Below are 20,801 nucleotides of genomic sequence, written 5' to 3' on the forward strand. Positions count from 1 at the left end.
TTGTTACTTCCTGTGCTATCAGTTCAGGGTGTCCAGGTGGTTGATTATGAGACTTTTCCACCTCATTCCCCCCAGAATTTACCCTTGATGGGGTAGAAGTCTGAGTTTGTGCCTTGCTTAAGTGCCTTCTCATTTTTGTTTTTGGTGCTGTCCTTGGTTTAATTCCTGGGTTGATATTTTGAAATTGCTTTTTGTAAGTGTCTTTGTTCCTTGTAATTAGAACGCTTATGGAATGACTGTTTCTCAGAGGCATCTTCCCGATATAGCTGGTCCTTAGCTTTTGAGACTCTAATGACTCAGGCTGTCTCATTTTCATTATACCAGGAAGGACCACTGACTAAATCAATCATAACACCTTAGCCCAAGTGATACAATCAGCAACACCGTAGCATCAAGTACATCTTAGAAAATTACAATTTGTGAAATTTATTAATCTATCACCTTTTACTGTATGAATTAAATCAAAATCGCAGACCAATCCAACATGTTTACAGTGAATAAACTCTTCAATATAGCAACTTTACCCTTTGGGATGGGGAGTTAGAAGGAGTTGGGGAGGGAGGAATAGATAGGTAGAAGGATAGGGGAAGGTTAGCAGTGAGGCCAGAGGACACAGGAGAGAGAAGGAAAAAGAGAATAAAAGGAAAATAAAGAAGAAATCTGAATTAGGGGCAGATCAGGAACAAAAAGGGAGGTGACGAACAATGTGGGACAGCAAGAGAGTGAGTGTGAGAGAGAGAGAGAATGGAAAGAGAAAAGAAAAAAAAAAGAAGAGAAAAATAAATATTTGAAAAGATAGGGAAAAAATTAAAAATAAGCAAAAAAACACCAATAATAATAATTTTGGAAATAAAAAATAAAAATGAAAATGATGGGCCTCCTTCAGGGTATGTCTCTGCTGTCACAACAGACAGCGTGGGCAGCAGTGTGCAGGTATAAGTCAGTGAGTCTCAGCAAGCCAGTCGCAGACCCGTGGGATTCAGGCAGATTTCTCGTGGCAAGTCCCAAGTTGAGCTCCCTGTCCTTATGTGGGGTTGAACTCTGCAAGCTTGTACTGCAGGTTCCAGCTGCCCTTCCCCTGAAGATAGTCTGGGTTCCGATGGGAGGTGATGATCCCTCCAACTTACCCAGTATGGTTGTCGGGTGTCCCCTGTGTCTTTAGGGTGTAGAACCAGGTAGCGGTACAGCGAAGAGGCGGGGGGGGGGGGGGGGGCGGTTGTTCCCGCAGGCGTCCACAGGGCTAAGTGGATCACCGCCGTGGGCGTGGCCAGTGGCAAGGGGTTCTCACCTTCTGGCTGGTCCTGGCCAGTGTGTGTGGCACGAGCTGGAATAGGCAGGACTCCCAGCTACCCTGTACCTCTCACTGATTGATGATTCTTCCAATTTATCTCATAAGGTGAAGATAATCCTGTTACTGATGCTAGATATCTGAAATGCGAGTTCATGTTCTCTTTGCACTCCTGGTGTAGAAACAGAGCATCTGTTCGCTGAATTCTCAGTTCCTGTTTATTCAGCAGTGATTGGTCTTGCTCAGGGTCATGCTCCCTTCCCTTCTGGCTCCTATTACAAGAAATCTCTCCTGTCCCTGCAGCTCACACATGTGGAATCACATGGCACATGTGCTCTCAGGTCTCAGGTCTGGCTTCCTACACTAGACATTGTGCATTCAAGATCCAGCCGTGCTGTTGTGTGTAGCAATCTTTGGCTTGCTGGTTTCTTTCCTTCCTGCATGGCTGTATTAGGGGTCTTGCATGCCTCATGGAGAATCCAGTAGCAAGGTTGAAGGCCTGGAAGCTCACTGTTGAATCACCCATGTGAGTCCGTATCAGAGCCTGGAGAGTCTGTTCTCGAATGCTGAAGAAATCTCCAAAGGCAGTTGCAAAGAAGGGAGTCCCTCCAAAAAGGGAAACACTTCCTTCTTTTTCCCACATCTTTTTTTAAAGCCTGTTGTCTTTCTGTTGTTCATATCAAGTAAGTTCTGTTGTTCTCAAGATCACTGATTCTGTCTTTTGAAATCCTCTCTCTAGTACTGAACCCGACCAGTAAGGTGTTTTGTTTTTAATTTCTGTTACTGTATTTTTCAATACTACCATCTCCATTTGACAGTTACTGAGATCAAACAATTTAAAACAAGGCTGTGAGCTATCTGTTAGTGTAAAGCAGAAAGTAAGAATTAAACATATTCCTATCAAGAGATAAAAAATACAGCAATTCTCAGCAACAGCAGAGAGTTTCCTCAACTAGATCCTGGGAGAAATTTCTAACTAGAGGAGCTACACCGTGCATATAGGTAGCTCTTAGAATAATTAACAAGGAGTTTTGAATAAACTCCCTATATGACAGTTAGAGGAAAATAATGTTAAAATCTAAATGACTATTCAATTGGAATTTATAACCCTGATCACCATATTTGACAAGGAGAAACTTTATTAAAGGAAATAGTCTCAGAAATGAGTTGGGAAGAGGAAAGGATTTAGTTCCACAGAATCTCAAATCTGAGAGGAAGTGCTGCAATTACATACATTGGCATGGAATAAAATGATGTGGAAATTATGTGACTGCTGCTTAAGTAACTTCCCACGGGTGGAAAAGACAATTGGTCTTAATTAAGACCCTTCATGGCCAGCCACTTTGTTGAAGCATGGTTGTCTATGGCTTCCTGATCAGAAATGCAGGGAAAGAGAACTCCCTGGAAAGCCACACAGCTAAATAAAAATTATTGAATGCAATATTCAAGGAATGTGGGAAAAGAAGCAACCTGGGGAAATTAGCAAACACATTAATAAAAAAAAATCAGGTGTAGCAATAGGATCACAGGTTTTAGGACAGAAGCCCAATAAGAATACAGATCTCTCAAAAAAGAGGCAAGAAATAAGACCTAGAGCACTAATAGAATTTGAATTTTCAACAACGTACTTCTCTCCTGCTATTAAAAGCAAAGATTAGAATATGAATGTGCAGTTGGCATGAAACCCTGATAACTATCAATTAGAATTTTATTTTTCTATAACTTAATTTTTATGTGATGGCCCATTTGAAATCTCAAGTAGGTTAAAATTCTCTGCCTTCCATTTTCCTGCTCTCCATTTCTCCCAAGCCAGGTCACTGTTAAGGCATCCTTTGCTTCTGCCTGCTTGCCAGCAGCTCTATGACCCTTCTACAACATTCATAGAAGCCCTCCTTCCACATTTATGCCCACCCCAGCTCAGGAATCTCTCCAGACCACCCTGGTACTGGGTATATATATCCAAGGGAAGGTGAATTGATATGTCACAGATATATCTACAGTCCCATGCTTATTGGGGCGCTACTCAGAATTGCCAAGAAACAGAAACAACCAAAGCGTTTATCACAGTGGTTGAATGGATAAAGAAAACAGGGTACATATCCACATAGAATACCATTTGCCAATAAGAAAAGAATGAAATCCTGTCATTTGTGACAATGTGGATGGAACTGGAGATTATTATGTTAATTGAAACAAACCAGGCACAGACGGATGAGTATCACATCATCTCACTTGCTTGTGGAATGTAAAACCGTTGACCTCATAGAAGTTGGGAGTAAAATGATGGTTAGCAGAAGTGGAGGAGAATAATGGGAGGGAGAGATGGAGAATGGGTATGATTTTAGTTAGAGAGGAGTAAGAAGCTTTGATGTGATTGTACAGTAGAGCAGCTATGGCCAACAGCTGTGTATTGTATACCTCAAAAGGTGAGAAGAGACACTTTTAAATGTTTTTACTACGTAGAAATGATAGGTATTTGAGAGATAAACATTTTTAACCTGATGTAAACATTGTACAGTGCTGACATTTATTGAATTATCATGGGGTACCCCATTAATATGTACAATTTTATGTTTTATGTTATCAATTAAAATTTAAACATCAAATAAATAGATTAAAAAACATAAATATAAAAGATGAAGAGAATGAAACTGCTTTGTATACCTTCAGGATACCAGACATTTTTTCATTCCTCACAACGAACTTCTAAAAAGTAGATACTGTTTTCCCATTTTAAGGATGAAGAAACTCAGGTCATGTGGAGTAATGTAATACACCTGCTGGTCCTACTGGCCATACAGCTAGTCAGTGGCTGAACTGTACCATTCACCTTCTCACTAAAGCAAGGCTGCAGAGCAGAATCAGTATGAACAACATTCAGAGAAAGTCCCAGGTGGAGGGCTTGTAGGGTAGAGGAAAGTAGACGCTGGTCATAGGTGAGGGAAGGTGACTGGTGGCTTATAAACTGAAGTGTGTTGAAGCAGTATGGCATACCATAGGAGAAGCAAGAGCACCTGTGGAGGGAATCCAAAACTAATTACTGATGCCAACCACGAGGAGGGGAGTGAAGAGATTGATTTCCCTAGAAAGCATAGAAGAATTGGTGATTATGACAACATAGGGTGGTAAATAGAAGCCTCATATTTTCAGTAAAGAAAACATCACTAAATTCAAAAATGAAGTGGTACTTTGTAGTGAAGAAGTAAACACTGAGGTTAGCAGAGTATCAAAAAAGAGAAGAAACTTGAAACTAGTGCTGGAGAGATGATAATGCTGTATTACTTTTCCATATTCTTCCTACTATCTCTTATCAAAGAGCTGGAACCCCAAATAACAAGAAATGAAAGAAAGCCCTGTGGTTTAGTGATCTAGAAATAAAACCATGGGCTGAAGGCACCGGGTCTCCTTTTCCTGTCATCATGTGTAAAAAGAAAGAAACAAAATGTCAAAGACTGTACAGAAGAAAAAATATGACTCTGTAGTGATGGGTTATGGATTTGGATGAAGACTCGTTTTGTCCTGTGTGATTTTAGATGAAGCAGTAGTTACATTTTATAGTAACCAGTTGATTGACAGGCTTCAGAAAGATTACAAACAGCTGCATAGTATGGGAGTATAGCGGGGGCTCTGTGAATGTAACTCGTCTTTCCACCATCTTCATTTAGTCAACAGATATTTATAGAGCAGCTAATATTGTGACAGAAAATCATTTGGGTCAGGATAGCCACATTATGTGGCAATAATGAAAACATCCCCACCTCATCCCTAATCTCAGTTGCTTAAAAACAACACAAGTCTCTTACCTTAATTTAATGCATGTTTAGGGCAACTCTCCTTGTGGCACTGTAGACTGCTTGACTTTTTTAACCTAAGCATTTTAATCCAAAATCACTGTAAGGCTTACCACAGCAGAGCAAGAGCTGTCCTGAACTGCTTCAGATATGTTTATCTGAAAGTGATACTCATCACCTTTCCATTCATTGACCAGAATTCGTCTTGTGGCCTCATCCTGCTGTGAGAGGGTTAATATGAAGTCTTTTGTGTGTGTGCTCAGTAAGAGACAAGAACTGGATGTTGTTGAACACAAGCAATGTCTACTAATACTCACATAGGTGCTGGTTACTTATTAGTGAACAAGGCAAGTATCATTTACCCTCCCCATGAAACTCTCCATCCAGTGGCATTGCTCCAGAGAACACTAATATCTATGAAGAACCAGATTTTAGCTGAAGCCAGTGAAGAAACTAGATCAAAGAGGTGGCATTCAATATGTATTAAGTAATGTGAGAAAAATAGGAAAGGGTGACCGTTTAGGATAAGTGACAAATATGGATAACTTAGAAATCCTCAATAAATATTTACTGAATGTTAAGTGAGGAATAAGAAGAAATTTAGCTCTGAGAAATGAAACAGGAAAGGCAACAGAGAGAGACAGATATAGGAAGAAAAAACACATGGAAACAGTTTATGCTTTTCAAATTTTCTGAATAATATTTGGGAATAAAAGCTGTTCTTGCTGAATCTACTGCTTCCAGTATGCCTGAAATATTTCTGTGCTGGTCTCTTCTGCCATAGTAGGGGTGCAGAGAACCTACTTCCCAGCCAGACTGTTTCATTCTTACTTAGTCAAGAGCAAGAAAATTGTTGTGTAGCTTGGACCTGACTATCTACTGGAATGTTTTGTGATAAAACAAGTTTGCTTGACTGGCAGTTGTCAAACATAGAAGGGTCACAGGAAAGTACACTGCTGTGAAGACTTAAAATGTTACATAGTTGAGCAAAAAGCTTATAAATATAGTTCTTTTTTTAAACATTAGAGGTGGTTTCCTAAAATCATTAAAAATTATTTACATAAAAATGTTAATTGAAGGAAAAAGAAAACACCTACAACAACCCCAAACATAAATCCTTTTAACATTTTGGTATACTTTACCACAATTTTTTTCTAGGTACACATCCATTTGTTTTACAAAATCAGACTATATATATAATACATACTACTCTGTCATCTCCATTTTCCTTGAAAGTATTTCATGAATATTTTTCCATGTCAAGAAATATATTTCTGCAACATTATGTTTAATGACAGCATGCTATTGTATCACGTGTGTCAAAACATATTCATTTATCCCATTAGATTGCTTACAGATAGTTGCCATTATAAACAAAACTGTTATGAACATAATCCAGCTGAATCTCAGTATACATTTTTATTTTATAGGCTAACTTTTCTAAATTGAAATTATTGATATAGAAGTTATACACACTTTAAAGTTTATAATGTATATTATCAAATTGCCCTCTAAAAGATTGTTTCAACTTGCAGTGCTACCAACAATGGATGAGAACAAAAGTGTTTAGGAGTGAATAAATAAATCTGTTGTATGGTTCTGGAATTTGGATGTATTATTAAGTGTATGTTTAATCTGGACAGCTATTAGCAGAACGAGGCACTCTGGATATTATGTCTTAAGCCTCCATCTTATATTTAATGCTTTGTGCTAAAATCGGAAAAATGAGGGTTTCACATTAGATTTCTTAGAAGGGAATTTAAGATAGATCCACATATTATGCTAAATGGGTTCATTGATATCTGGAAACTGGGTAAGATCCATGGATGATTCATTAAATATCTTGAATGAGTTCCTTGCTTCACAAAGTGTATTGAGGTCTGCCATTTGATATCATCCATGCCTAGTATGTGATTAATATTTATGCACATCATTGTATGTTTGAACATTAGGCAATTTCCCATTTCTTTAAAAAGAAAACAAAAAAAAGTCAGCTAAATGAATTATTTTAAACTTTGACATGGATAGAATAATTGTGTATTTATAATATGTAATCTAATTTAGACATAAATAATACTTTAAAGTAAGATACTATGAGGAATATTTTTAGAATTATTGCTCTTTTCCCACCCTTATATTTCAGGAAGCACTTTTGGCCCAACTCCCTTCCTCTGTATTCCTGACATCAGAGCACGGTCACCTTTTCAGACAGCTGGTCTGCTTCCACTACCTCTCATCTAGAATTCACCCTAAGAAACCAAGGGTGTAGGACTTGGGGAAACAATGTTTGATGCTATCACTAGAAATCTTTTTCCTAGCTATAAAAACTGAGTTACGACTCATTATCTCTAGGGACCACTTACTCTGCTACTTGTTTTCAACAGTATCCAACATTTACAATCATTAAGTCATATCTCTCAAAATAATTATTATCTCAGTATTAAATTCCTTTGCTTCCATTTTTTACTTAGTCCCATCAAGTGAAGAACTATTAAAACCACTAAATTCTTATCAGTTGATGACATTTCAGTCTAAGCACCTTCCTCAGAGTACTGTACTTTGTTCAAAAATAAATTAATAGACAGTGCCTTATACGATGAGTCGTTATATAAAGACTTTAGTATAAATGCCTTTTTTTCTAAGGGATAATTTGGGAAAGAAAAATCTCTCTTTTTTGTTTAGCCATATGTTTAAACAAAAAGAAGGAATTCACACAAATCTCTTGTGTGTTCTTATGCAAAGTTACTATTGAATATGAAAGCTCTTCTCCACTTATAAGAAATATTTAAAGAAGGCAGTAGAATTTTAAGACATTTCTTTTGTTTAGGAACATAGAAAATAGAGGATCATGAAACCTGCTGTTTTCAAAATACACTAGAATCTTTTAAGAATTATAATCTCTACCCAGTTAAACTCCTCCAAATCCCAAACTGCACCTACTTTTATGAGAGAGAAAAAGATGGAGAGAGAGAGAGAGAATATTTAGAATAGATGGTCTCTTGGGAATCCACAGCCAAAATTTTTAGAACTCAAAATGAAAACTTAAGAGAACCAAGGGGTTAGATTTCCCTGTAGCATTACTCCCTTTTTTACTTATATTATGTTACATTGTTTTCATTCTTTTCATCTAAGTATTTCCAAGAGAATCAGACAAAAAGAACATTTTACAAATAAGGTGGCAGCTCTTTGATTGATACAGTTGAACATAGCATATGCTATACACCTTCCTCTCAAACTGTTTGGAGGCTTAGTTCTTGCCCACAGCAGTAGTATATATATGAGAACTATCCCAAAACTTCCCAGAGGTGCATGTATGCAGTTTGCATCACCTCAAAAAGCAATGAACACTTTGCCATTGTGTCTTTATTATTTGAAGTAAATCAAACTGAGAGACTTAGAGCTTAAAATAAATTGTCATAGACCTCTAATTCTATAAGATCTTACAATTTCATAATACGAATGACATTTAAAATGTTAATTAAAAGATGCATTTGTTTTAATTCATGATACTGAAAATATTGACTGAATTGTGAATTAACACATTTAGGGGTACAGATGTCATTTTTCATGAAATTTCCTGAATGATGTAATTTTCATATTTCTTATAGCAGTTTAATCAATTTACAGATTTATTTTACATAATTAGTTGGTAAATGAGAAATTTCATTCTAGTATACAACTATTTTTCTGTAATATATAAAAGGAAGTTAAAATTCTGAATTATAAATAAAAAACAAATATTTTGAAGACATCTGGTCTACATCTGTCTGAAATAAGATAATTTAAAACAGTGTAATTAAATGTAATTAAATGCAAGAAATACTGAAATATTCACACCTTATAATGTAAAAAAACTCATTTTAATGTGATTTGTTGAATTTGAGAAATTTTTTGAAATTGTAAAGTCCTTTAACATCTCATTCTGTCATTAGAAAGAAGACTGACAAACTAAACAAAAATAATCCATGTTTTTCAAATCCTACACTAAATGAATGTAGTATCTTTATTATTATTCTTTTATATGTTGAATTACTTCCACTTCTAAGTAAATATTCATCAGACATAGACTCAGACTATAATTCTGAGACTAATAATTCACCATTCAATTATTTAAAATGAGATATTAGTGAAGGGGCCTATAATCTCACTCTCTAAATTGTGTTTTCCTTCTGAGCACAAAGGGGCTCAGTAAATGTGGGAGAAAGGCATTCAGACCTGTGGAAATGAAAAGCATTTTAAGTACACTCTCACGATCCATACAGAATCATCCTTTGAAAATTGGTCTTTCCTTTTTTTTTTTGTACCGGGGATCGAACTCAAGACCTTGTGATTGCGAGGCAGGTGGTGGCACCACTGAGCTAAATCCGCAGCCCTGGTCTTTCCGTTTTTAAAAAAATGTATTAAGTAAAAAATTTTGGGAGAAATACTATATAGTTTCTGTAGTTCAAACTTAAAATGTTAAAAAAAAAAACTTCTCTGCTAACAAAGGCTGCAGACATTTATAAATTCAATGCAACTGGATTTGATCATAAAGAGAAGTCTGTGGATGTTAAAACACTCTGTGCTGATGCTGCAGTATAAGGTTTAGGGAGAAATTTCTGCTTGAATGCCAGAGGCTCCCCTAACCAGCAGCAGACCCTGCAAAGAACAAGCAGTATGAGGCCACATCTCCTAACACATACCCTAAGGTTGTTACCCTAATGTAAGTTATATTTTGTGTGTTTATTTCCAGGGAGCATGACAAAGATCCAGAGAGTTTTTTTAAGGTATTAATACATCTAAAGAACTTGGGACTCATTTTCCACGTCTCTGTCCTTGGAGAAACTTTTACAGATGTCCCAGGTACCTCTTTTGAATTTTCTAATTGTATTTTTTATAGATTACTTTAAGCACTACAACTTAAGTATTACTTTCCATGTTTTTCTTTGTTAGAATAATCAAGATGAGCACTGTTAACCAAAAGATTATAGGATGGCATTAAAGTCAGATTCAATTAAAAAAATACTTAAGTAAGCATTCTTTGATTTAAGTTGAGAACATGAAGTCATCTCTTTTATCAAATATAGTTTATACAATGCATCTTGATGTAAATAAAATATATTGCTGTAGGCATCTTAACACTTACGAAAGTGGGAATTTGTAATTGGATGTACAACCTCTCACCTCTAGGGTCACTGGTTTGAATCCTGCTCACATTGATAATGACCAAAATACATTGCCATCTGTTAGGTGCCCTGTGTAAAATGTTTTGGCATCTAACTGGTAATGTGGAATGGACAGCCGTCCATGTCATTGATCTATGTGTTTTTTGTTGAACTTGGGAAAGACAAAAATTGAAAGCTATTAACAGCAGGTCCTCTTGTTCTTACTGCCACACAGAGCCTTTTCACAGCTATTTATTTCACTGTGAATGCTCACTAGTCATGTTTGGGTGATTAAAATGAGCATTCTGACACGTCTCATAATTGTTTGTATTCTTGTTTTTAAAGCTATGGTATTGAGTATTGTTTGAAAACCAAATATAAAGGCAACAAAATTCAGAAATGTCCCTTGTTCAGAAATGATCTTTGCCATCATGCATTAGAACACTTAAGTAAAGTCTACTCTCACCTAGCAAGTACTTCTTGATTCTAGTTTAATGCTGGGAACTACATCCAACCTGTACTCATTAACCTCATCTTCTATGGCCTGTCGTCTATCTTCTACACCTTATGAGCACTGACATTTACTTGGCTTTCTCTGTGGCACCAGGGTGCCATTTTACATTTACTTCTATATTGTCTTTTCTTTTTTTGGTACCAGGGATTGAACTTGGGTCCTTGCGCTTGCGCAACAGGCAGCGAAACCACTGAGCTAAACCCCCAGCCCCTATTTTATCCTTTTGATCTCAACTCTGGGACTTTTTCTTTTTTTTTTTAACCAAGGATTGAAATTGGGACCTTGCACTTTCGAGGTAGGCACCAGAACCACTGAGCTAAATCCCCAGCCCTCTGGGATCTTTTCTTTCAGCACTTCATATTTTTCTTCATGATGTTTCCTCAGTTTCTAATTATTTTATGTATGTGTAAATGTTTTTGCCTCACCCCCTACACACATACACACACACTGGAACATAGTTTGTATGGGGACCAGAGAGTATATCTGTCCCATCCATCATTATACCCCAAAACCCAGTACAGTGACTAGCACCATGCTACAGCTCAATGAATATTTATTAGGTAAAAATAATGTAAGCTACCTGCCCTCAAGGAAAATATAGTTTTGTTAAGGAGGAGACATTTGTGCGTAAGCGCAAAAACCAGAGAATGAAACGCAAGATAATACAGTACTAATACGTAGGGCTAAAAGTATTAATTGAAAAGCTAGTACATGAGTAGCCAAAGCTATATGAGTAGCCAGGGTGGAAAAAAAAAAAAAAAAAAAAAAGATTGATTAGGTTATTCCAAAATGGGAAACACCATGGGCAAAACATGTAGAAACAAGCATTTTAGATATTGTGTTTAAATGAGAGAATGATTTCAATGATTAATTCTGTGAAGTTACTCTAAGTAGAAGAGGAGATTCTGCATGCAGACTCTATGGTAAGTTATTACCTACTTTCCACAGACTAGGAAAGGTCAAAATAGGGAGGATTTTGATCACCAAGTAGATTAGGTAAAGGGAAAGAACAGGGAGTCTACCTTGGGGTAAGAAATGATTCAGATGCAAATTGTATTTTATGAATCTGTATCTTGAAATGATACTCAGGCAGAATCACAATAAGATTGCATGATGGTAATCCCAGTGTGTTTCTGTGCTGTGGTGGCTGAGAGGTTTTGAGAAGACTGTATGAGAGAGAATTTTTCAAGGAAAGTACACAGAAGAATTTGGTGGATTGATAACTATAGAGAAAGAAAGAAAAAAACTCAGATTATTTGCAAAGGTAGTACATTAGTTTGTTTATGCCTCACTGAAGTGGCTGTGGATGGCCATTAATTTTTATAAGATTTATAAAAGGAAATATAGGGCCGAGGATTTAGCTCAGTGGTTCCGGCACCTGCCTCGCGAGTGCAAGGTCCCAAGTTCGATCCCCGGTACCAAAATAAATAAATAAATAGAAATAGAAAATGACAATTTTATCCCATTTATTCAATACAAGAATCAACTGATTGAAATGACACCTGCCTAAGCAATACTCAGGATAGTCAGTATGTAAACAGATGCACTGCCTGCACAATGCTCAGGATAAATTGTTAAGTATTTAAAATGGTCAGTTATAATTTATAGATCTACTACAATTTGTAACTCTTTTGTATCATTCCTTCATTGTACCAAAAAGGAGAGAGATTGGTAGGAGTTAGTGACTTTCCAAAGACTTCACAGCTGGGCACAGCATGCAATACGGGCAGTGGATAGCGACAAGTCTAGGAGTAAAACCTGAGAATCAGTCTCCTAATCCCTAGATGTTTAGGATGAAATGGTGAATAAAATAGATATTTTGTGTGAAATTTGGAATTGTAGTTCAGTGCTTTATTCGTGTCCCACTAGAACACTCCTTAAAAATGTTAGAATTATCATTTCTTGAGCTCTTAGCATGTGTCAGACACTGTTCCAAACTCTTTCGGCGTTGCTTTATCTATACTTCACAGCAGCCCCCTGAATTAGAATTAACATTCTACACCTGAGAAAAGTAAGGCACAGAGAGCTTAAAGTCATTTGCCTAGAACCACCCAGCTAGTCATTAGAAAGCCATAAACCTTGTCTGTCTGTCTGTCTGTCTCAAGGCTAACACTTAGCCTGTGCTCTACCTGAAAATCCACAAAAATATGGGTAAGAAAAATGTTTTGTAGGTAAGAAATCAGGAGGTGGTAGTGGTAGAAAATTTCTGAGCAGTCATATCAATAATTTCCATTTTTTTCTGACAATCTTTGCAAACAGAAAGCTAGAAGGAAAAATCCCCTCCGATTTATTTCCTAAATATCACCCCACCCTCATAGATGTTAAAATAGATCCCTTCTTTCTTTGGTCTGTCTTCATTACAAAAAAGGTATAAAAACCAATATGAAGTGGAAAAATATCCCAGATAATGCTTGTCACATAGTGTTCAGTAAATATTTGAATGAACAAATGAGTGAGTTTGGCAAATAGAACAGTTAAATTTGCATCCTCTATCAGATATATAGAAATGTAAATTGAAGCCATTTCCAAATATTAAACAGTTAGGGGTGAATATAGAGGTATTTTTAAATATAAGCAAGTTCTAGATACTTTATATTTTCTATTTTAAAATTAGTGACCTTAATTTTATATAATTTTATATAGTTTTCTCATTTCTCAGCTCTTCAGTCAGAATAAGCTAAGATAAAAGGCAACTTAAAAGCTCAGTATTTTATTTTATTTTATTTTATTTTTTTGGTACTGGGGGTCGAAGGCTCAGTATTTTGAAACACATAAGACGTATTCCTTCCTTGCATCCTGAGTTCCTAACAGATGAGCAGGAATGTGTTCTGTTTACTGCGGTCACTCCAGGACCCAAACTATCACTGTCTCAAAGATTACCAGTTAACAGAAGGAACAGAAAATTCAGGAACTCCTGCTGTCATAATTAAGTCTCAGGTACTTCTCCTGTCATAATTAAGTGCTCCTACTTAGAAATAAAGCATGAAGGTCCACCCAACTCATTGGCCAGGATGTTTGCAAGTCCCTCCCTAGTAATAAGGAGGGTCAGGAAATGCAGTTCTGCTCTATGCCAAAAATAGAGGAAAACAGAAATATTTGGTGACCTGGGCTATTGACCACTATATCTATTAATATACATCATAGTCTGTGGCTAAAAACAAGCCTATCCAAGATTTCTACCTTAATCAGAGTGAGGCTATCCAGTTTCGTAAAGAGCCATGCAAACATGAAAGTTTTGCCTTAGTCTTTGTGCTGGGAACAGCTCATCTGGCATCTGAAGACACATCTAGCAACTGTGTTCCATAAGGCACAACCATTATGAAGTGGAAAATGAAATGGATTATCACTTACAGGTGACTTGGCATTTTGAAAGATTCTAGTTGTGGCAACCAGGGATTGTCCTCCCCCAGAGGACATTTGGCAGTGTCAAAAGACATTTTTTATTGTCTCAACTATTGAGCAGATGGTAGTACTCCTGGTATTATTTAGTGGGTAGAATCCAGCAAAGCTACTGAACATCCTACAATGCACAAGATGGCACCACAATGAAGACTTATCCAATCTAAAATGTCAGTAGGGCCAAGATTGAGAAACTGATTTACAGGAATTAGAAACAGCAAACCAGGAGCTTGGTCATGTAGCTCTCTAGGTCAACCTCAGTTAACCCATCTGTTTGATAAATAGGAGGAGATGGGAAAGGGAAATAATAATAAAACCACCTGTCCTAGTCACTTTAGCAAGTTATAATGAGGATTTCAGCACAATTAGATAATTTAGGGGAAACTGCTTTCTAAACTACTGTGAAGATTTTATTATATAAGATTCATGGACTTCCCTTCAGAGTTTGTATATGGAGTGGGGTTTTAATGCATTTGGATCCAAAGAAGACATTACTGATGCTGTACCTGGAAAGTTCATTTATTTTTATGCAGAAAATTAAAAGGTCATTCTGCTGCATAAGTCATCTGGTTCAGGCTACATGTTACAAATAGACCAAAAAAACCTAGAAGCTCTTCCATGCAAATATGTAAATTGGGCCAGTTCTCATGACAAGACCACATTGTGAGGACTTGAGAGATGATTTAAAAGAAAAAAAAGCAAATACTTAAGATATCAAATCAATGGAATGTGTTTGTGTACTTAATAATTTCCCACAAATGACAATTCTAAACAAAATCTTCTTTTCTGTGAAGAGCCACAGACTTTCCATACTGTAGATGTGGTGGGAGAAAGGAGTTTTAGCTTTAGACATTAAGGCAGCCAGAAAGGTTGAAAGGAAACTAGAAACCTGAACTGTGGTTTTGGCAGACAGAAGTCTTTCTGGTTCACCTTTAATTTAAGGTTAAAAACAGTATGCAGAAAGCTTCTGGTTAGTATCTGCCATGACAGTGGTTATTGTTGTGATCTTGGCATATTCCTGATTCTTAGCTCTGGAGTCAGATGTTGGATAATTATATAGTATTTCCCTTCCCACCCACCTCCTCCTTCACTACTATCTCATTTTCAGAAGCTCAGCTACGCTAAGGGCAAAATTCTCGGGAGGTTCAAGGTATACAAATAACTTATTCATATTAATATAAATTAAATGTTACTACAAGGGGATTCCAGCAGAAGAAAAGCTATCAGTAAATTAATATTGAATTATAAGATTATATGTGAGGAGTAATATACTAATAATGTTCGGTAAACTCACACCATACCATTCCCTAAATGTATTCCCTTTCCTTGTAATTTTTTAAAAATGTTATCAGTATTCATTCACTAACATAGAATTATTTACTGAGTTCCTCTTACAGCCTGACACTATTTAAAGTATTGTGAATACCAAGAGAAGAAAACATATTTCTCCCTTCTGGAATCTTACAGTCTTGTTGAGAAACAAAAAAAAAATGTATATATATTTATATTTTATTATACTCTTGTTTATAACATTTTAGAAACATTTGAATACATTATTGTATAAAGCTTATAAGCAAACCTTAAGACAATCTAGTAATTTACATAATCAAACAAGTATAATATCCCCAATTTGTATCTAAAGAAAGTGAGTTATATTAGCTCCACTTTAGAAGCATGGGTGTAAATTAGATTCTCAGTAGACAGAGCCACCTTCACATGATTGTTACAAGTGGGCACATAGTTACTTTCCTAAGAATATAATAGGGAAAATCAGTTTCCAAGAATCTGAAATTCAAACTGAAGTTTTCTGTTTCTCAGTCCTTTGCTGGAATAAAAAATATCAAAACATAATGAGAAAAGAAAGGAAGACTCTAGTATTTGCTCCTGGCAAGAAAGAATAAAGGCTGTAACAGAATGATGGAATCTCTTAAGATAATTTTTAAGTTTCACAAGATCCCAATTAGGGTGCCGGAATATTACTTTATATATCTTAAGATAGTGGTTCTGAAATTCAAAGAAAATAAATAAATGAATGAGCAGTGAGTGTATCAGTGAAATCACTTACAAAGAAATCATGATGGAAAACCTGGCCTACCAGATTCAAATACATATGAAGTGGTAAACTTTAGGTGCTTTACTAGGGTAAGGCAGGAGAATCACAAATTTGGGCCCATCCTCAGCAGCTCTGAGACCCTGTCTCAAAAGAAAGAAAATAAACTGTAAAAGGGCTGGGAATGTGGCTCAGTGTGAAGGCCCTGAGTTCGGTCCTCAACACACACACACTACACACACACACACACACTCACACACACACACACACACACGGAGTGCTTTACAGTTTCAAAAACAAGAATGTAGAAAACTGAGTAGAAATGGAGAATTCAAAAATAAATCCATTTCATATATGTAATACTTTTTAATATCTGAAAAAGGATGACAAAACTTAATAATATATTTATCCTAACTTTAAAAATTCTGATTTTTTTCTTACTAAAAATAAGAAATTTCATAAAATTAATAGCTTCTATATAATAAAAACAAAACAAATTTTATAAAATGTAGTCTGTATATATGGCAAAACTATATGCTTCAATTCTTATATGATTGTTGAGATGACCATACAAGAAAGAAGGCATTTGTTTGAAATACATAATATAAAGGTTTTTAATAACATCAACACACTATTATAGTTACCTACTGAAGTCTTTGTGACAAACCAAGGTGAGGCTTTTCCTCTGGTATCTCATTTTATATCACACCAGTCTCCATAACAGGTATAAGTAAAGAACTTGCCCAGAGCCACACAGCTAATGAGCAGTAAAGATAATGCTATCAGAAGAAACAAAAACGAAATCAAATTTCAGGGGAAAATCCTTAATTTTACCAGTAATTAAATACATATAAGTGCAGAAAATTTATGAGAGAGTAATTGTATTCCCCAAAGCAATCAAACTGAAAGTATATTATAACTATGACGCGTCAGCTGTGAGGCGACATTTGTATGTAGGGTGATGGCAGTGTAAATTGTTTTCTCTGAACCAGGTAAGTTAATACATTCTTTGTCTCAGTAACTTCACATCGGAGAATGAATCCTGTAAAAGTAATTCTAAGAAAGTAAAAAACGATGACAAAGGTTGTCCCTTCTTAGCTCTCAGTCAGCAGGTAACTCTTGATCACATGCCTCCCTCTGTTTCTCTTCTGTTTCCAGTTTTGCCCTCATTTTCTGGGATCTTGCCTTCTAAAATGGATTCAGACTGGTCTGTCAGCCTCTGGACACTTTGATAGTCAATTCATCACCTACTATTATCAGTGTTTCTAAATCCACATTGTCCAAGAAGAGATTCACAATAGAATAACCCTAATAAGTATGTGTCTGTAGATTTTTCTGGAGAATAAACATAGATATCATTTGTAGCAAGTAAAGTTCTCAAAAGTTTAGCCTCAGCCTAGTACCTCATGAATTTCACTTCTCTGTGCCATTTTCTGAATACCTCTATGCATTTACACACCTCTATGTCTTGTGCTCTTCATTGCTTTCATTCTTCTCACACAAACACATTCACACTCTTTCTCTACCTGGCAAAATCCAACTGCAGTATAGCTTTTTGTCCTATATCTTCCTCTCCCTTTCACTACCATAATGCTTCATAGCCCTATGTTCATTCCACACTACACTGTGGTTATCATGCCCATAATAGGGCATGGTGGAACTGACCAGAAGACACATTGAGGGGAGAAGTACAACTTCCTGAAATGGAGTCAGTGCCCCAGAGGAGGAGTCAGCAGCATCCTTTGTTGTAGGGCTGAGCTTCCCTAACTCAGCTCTCACTGATTCCCTGTCAAGGGTGAGGTTCCTTCTATTCAGGACCTAAGGACCCATCCTTTCGTTCTGGAGGAAAGATTTTTTAATTCTGCCAGTGCCCTTCCCTCTCAAATGCTCAGGAGATTCTCCAGTAAAAGTAACTAGTAGCATCTCACTCTCATTCCTCAGTGTGTCCTGTGAGAATCAGTCTTTTTCCCATGGTCACTCCCAAGGGTGCCATTCTCTGGCTTATAGTCTACTCCTGCAGCTTCTGTAAGTGGAGTATTTATGTTTTCTACTGAAACCAGAAGATTCAGCACAACTCTCAAGGCAAGATCATTTTGCCGTCCTACCGTGGGGAAGACCATAGAGATAATATGTTCCGGAATACAACTCCCAAAACATCTCTCAAGAAATTGTTCTCAAAAGTTATAATAATGAAAACATAACTGAGAGAAAAATACTTTCATTTTCATAAACTATCTTCAAAGTTTATGAGAAATATGCACTTGGGAAAGACACAAAGAAATCAGTTTTTTCCTAAGATCAAGACATTAATAGACAAATATAAAATTGGAAACCTACCCTAATTTTGAAAGCCCATAAATGTATGTATAACTTAGATCTGTACTAATATCCCCTACAGAGAGATCTGAGAATGTAGCTGCTGTATGGTGCTTTGCTATTTTCTTTTTAAGTTCCTATAGTTGTATATGGTCATGATTTAGATTGTACTGTGATCCAACTAACATTTTCCCCAGCAAGGAACTGTGATCGAAAGCCTGCCTGTTTTCACATTCCTGTTTCCTGCAGTGCCTATCAGAACAGTAGTCTGACAGAAAGCAGCACAACAGAAAGTGAATACCTGTATCCAACTAGTAAGCTTTTCCGGCTGTATCTTCCCTTTCCCTAAATTGTTTCATTTGTAAAATGGAAACCATCACAGATATTTGCTGCAGTGGAAGGAACACTGTGCAAAAATTTATAAGGCTAGGGGTCTGGTTCCAGCTCTGCCACTGATTAGCCATGTCACCTTTTTCAGCTTTACTCCACTTATCTATAAAACAGAATCATCCAAAAGAAGTTAGAACTAAAAGAGACTTTAGAGATTAGGGATTCTGAACTTTTAAAAGTTAAGTCACAACCCCACTCAAAGGAGATTTCACATAGTGACATTTCCTGACATTTTTTTATGATGACAAGTATCATAATTAAGCTTTTTCAAGGCACATCTTATTCCTTATCATTCTGATACCTATGCACTGCTAATCAAACCCCTATGCTCAGGTAGTTGAGAGCAGTGATTTAAACCAGTCACAGTTGTTCCAGTCACCCTGCTGTGTTTTTGGTCCTGTCATTGCCTCTTACTCTTTCCTTACCTCCATGTACCTGTAGGGGTCTTTGGCCTTTCTCACTGAATTCACCCTTACATTTTCTTAGCTCACGGAGCTGTCTAATATTGCCTGTTGTCCCATGCTGGAAGCCTTTGCGAGTTTAAACTTTCTAATGACGACCTTCATATGTCTTTCCTTCTCCTGCTCTCCTGTCCTTACCAAATCAAGTACAGTCTCATTGGTATGACCTTCCCAGTGAGATTTTAACTATAGAAGTTCCCCCTTATCTGCAGAAGACACATTTCAAGATGCCCAATAAATTTTTGAAACTGTGCACAGTACCAAAACTTACTTTTCTCATACATACACAGCATAAATGTAATGCCTTTTCCAACATAATGAAGCACTTATCAAACTGTGGCCATCTTTTGCAGTTTGACAGCAAAACCAGCATGAATTTTTTTTCCTAATTAACAATTTCATATACAGAAGAATCATTATTGCCTTAGATCTTAGCAACTTCAGCATACCATTTTTTTCCCCTTATTAAGTCAAAAACTTCCACCTTTTCACTTATGGAAGCACTTTACAGCTTCTTTCTAGCATATCCCAACTGCCAGCATCACTACTCTTATGCCTGGGGCCTCTAATAAGTAAAATAAGGGTTATCTGAACAAAAGCATTGGATATCAGAACAGTCAATCAAATAATCAAGACAGCTATTGAGTGGCTAATTGGTAGATAGTGTACTCAGCATAGATACGCTGAACAAAAGGGATGATTCACATCTAGGGCAAGACAGAGTAGTTCAACAAAAGATTTCTTCCTGCTGCTACTCAGAACAGAAACACAATTTAAAATTTATGATTTTTTTTTCTGGAATGTTCCATTTAATGTTTTCAGACTTCATATATAATTGAAACTGCAGAAACTGTAAATGAAACAACAGATAAGGGGGGCTACTATACCTTTATAGCCTTACTTCAATTCTTACTCATGTGTATCCTGACCTGTAGCTTAGATTCCTCAGCATTCCCAGAGGAAGTTCACAAGTCACTGCCAAAAATCTTTCTTTTACATGTCAAGGATCAACGCACTGTCCAAGAATCATCTTAATCACTTTCCCTGACCTCTGGAACAATTATGGTACCTCATTTTGTTGAGGGTCCATGGTATTCTGTTTAAACTTAGCAGTATACTTGTAATCCTTCAGTAACAAGGTTGATAAGGAGGTCATATGACCCAAAGATCCTAATACAGTGATGTTTTTGAACTTTCTACCACAATTCATACCAGGGTACATGTTTACATTACAGCTTGGCATATTATGTGTATAGGTACATTTATAATTGAAACTTTGCATAGCATAATACATGTTCTTATTACTTTTGATGCACCATAATGTTTTCTGTTCTGTGTTATTTCTTTTTTTCTGGCTTAAATTGATTTGACAACCATTAGTCTCAATTATAAAAGACACCATTGATAGCACATTACCCGTAGTAGGGATACTCTTGTACATACTTAAA

The 20,801-nt window shown here is 36.5% G+C and overlaps 1 protein-coding gene across 22 annotated transcripts in view; it reads left to right on the forward strand.

Moving 5' to 3' along the window:
- The window catches only part of Qtman (queuosine-tRNA mannosyltransferase), a 462,684-nt gene that overhangs the window by 363,353 nt on the left and 78,530 nt on the right, over positions 1-20,801 (forward strand). For 20 of the 22 annotated variants that reach the window (XR_015445963.1, XR_015445964.1, XR_015445957.1 and 17 more), the window contains one exon: positions 9,812-9,921. The exons of the other annotated variants lie outside the window; for them this stretch is intronic. Coding sequence is in view for 15 of the 20 variants with exons in the window: in XM_087197546.1 (XP_087053672.1) it covers positions 9,812-9,921 (110 nt within the window). In the remaining 5 variants the exon portion in view is untranslated. The remainder of the gene's footprint in view (positions 1-9,811; positions 9,922-20,801) is intronic. 22 annotated transcript variants of the gene reach the window in all.

Source organism: Heterocephalus glaber, unplaced genomic scaffold, assembly GCF_053883595.1.
Source record: "Heterocephalus glaber isolate CG9 unplaced genomic scaffold, H.glaber_assembly_v1.0 deba00000347, whole genome shotgun sequence".
In the NCBI taxonomy this organism is placed as follows: domain Eukaryota; kingdom Metazoa; phylum Chordata; class Mammalia; order Rodentia; family Bathyergidae; genus Heterocephalus; species Heterocephalus glaber.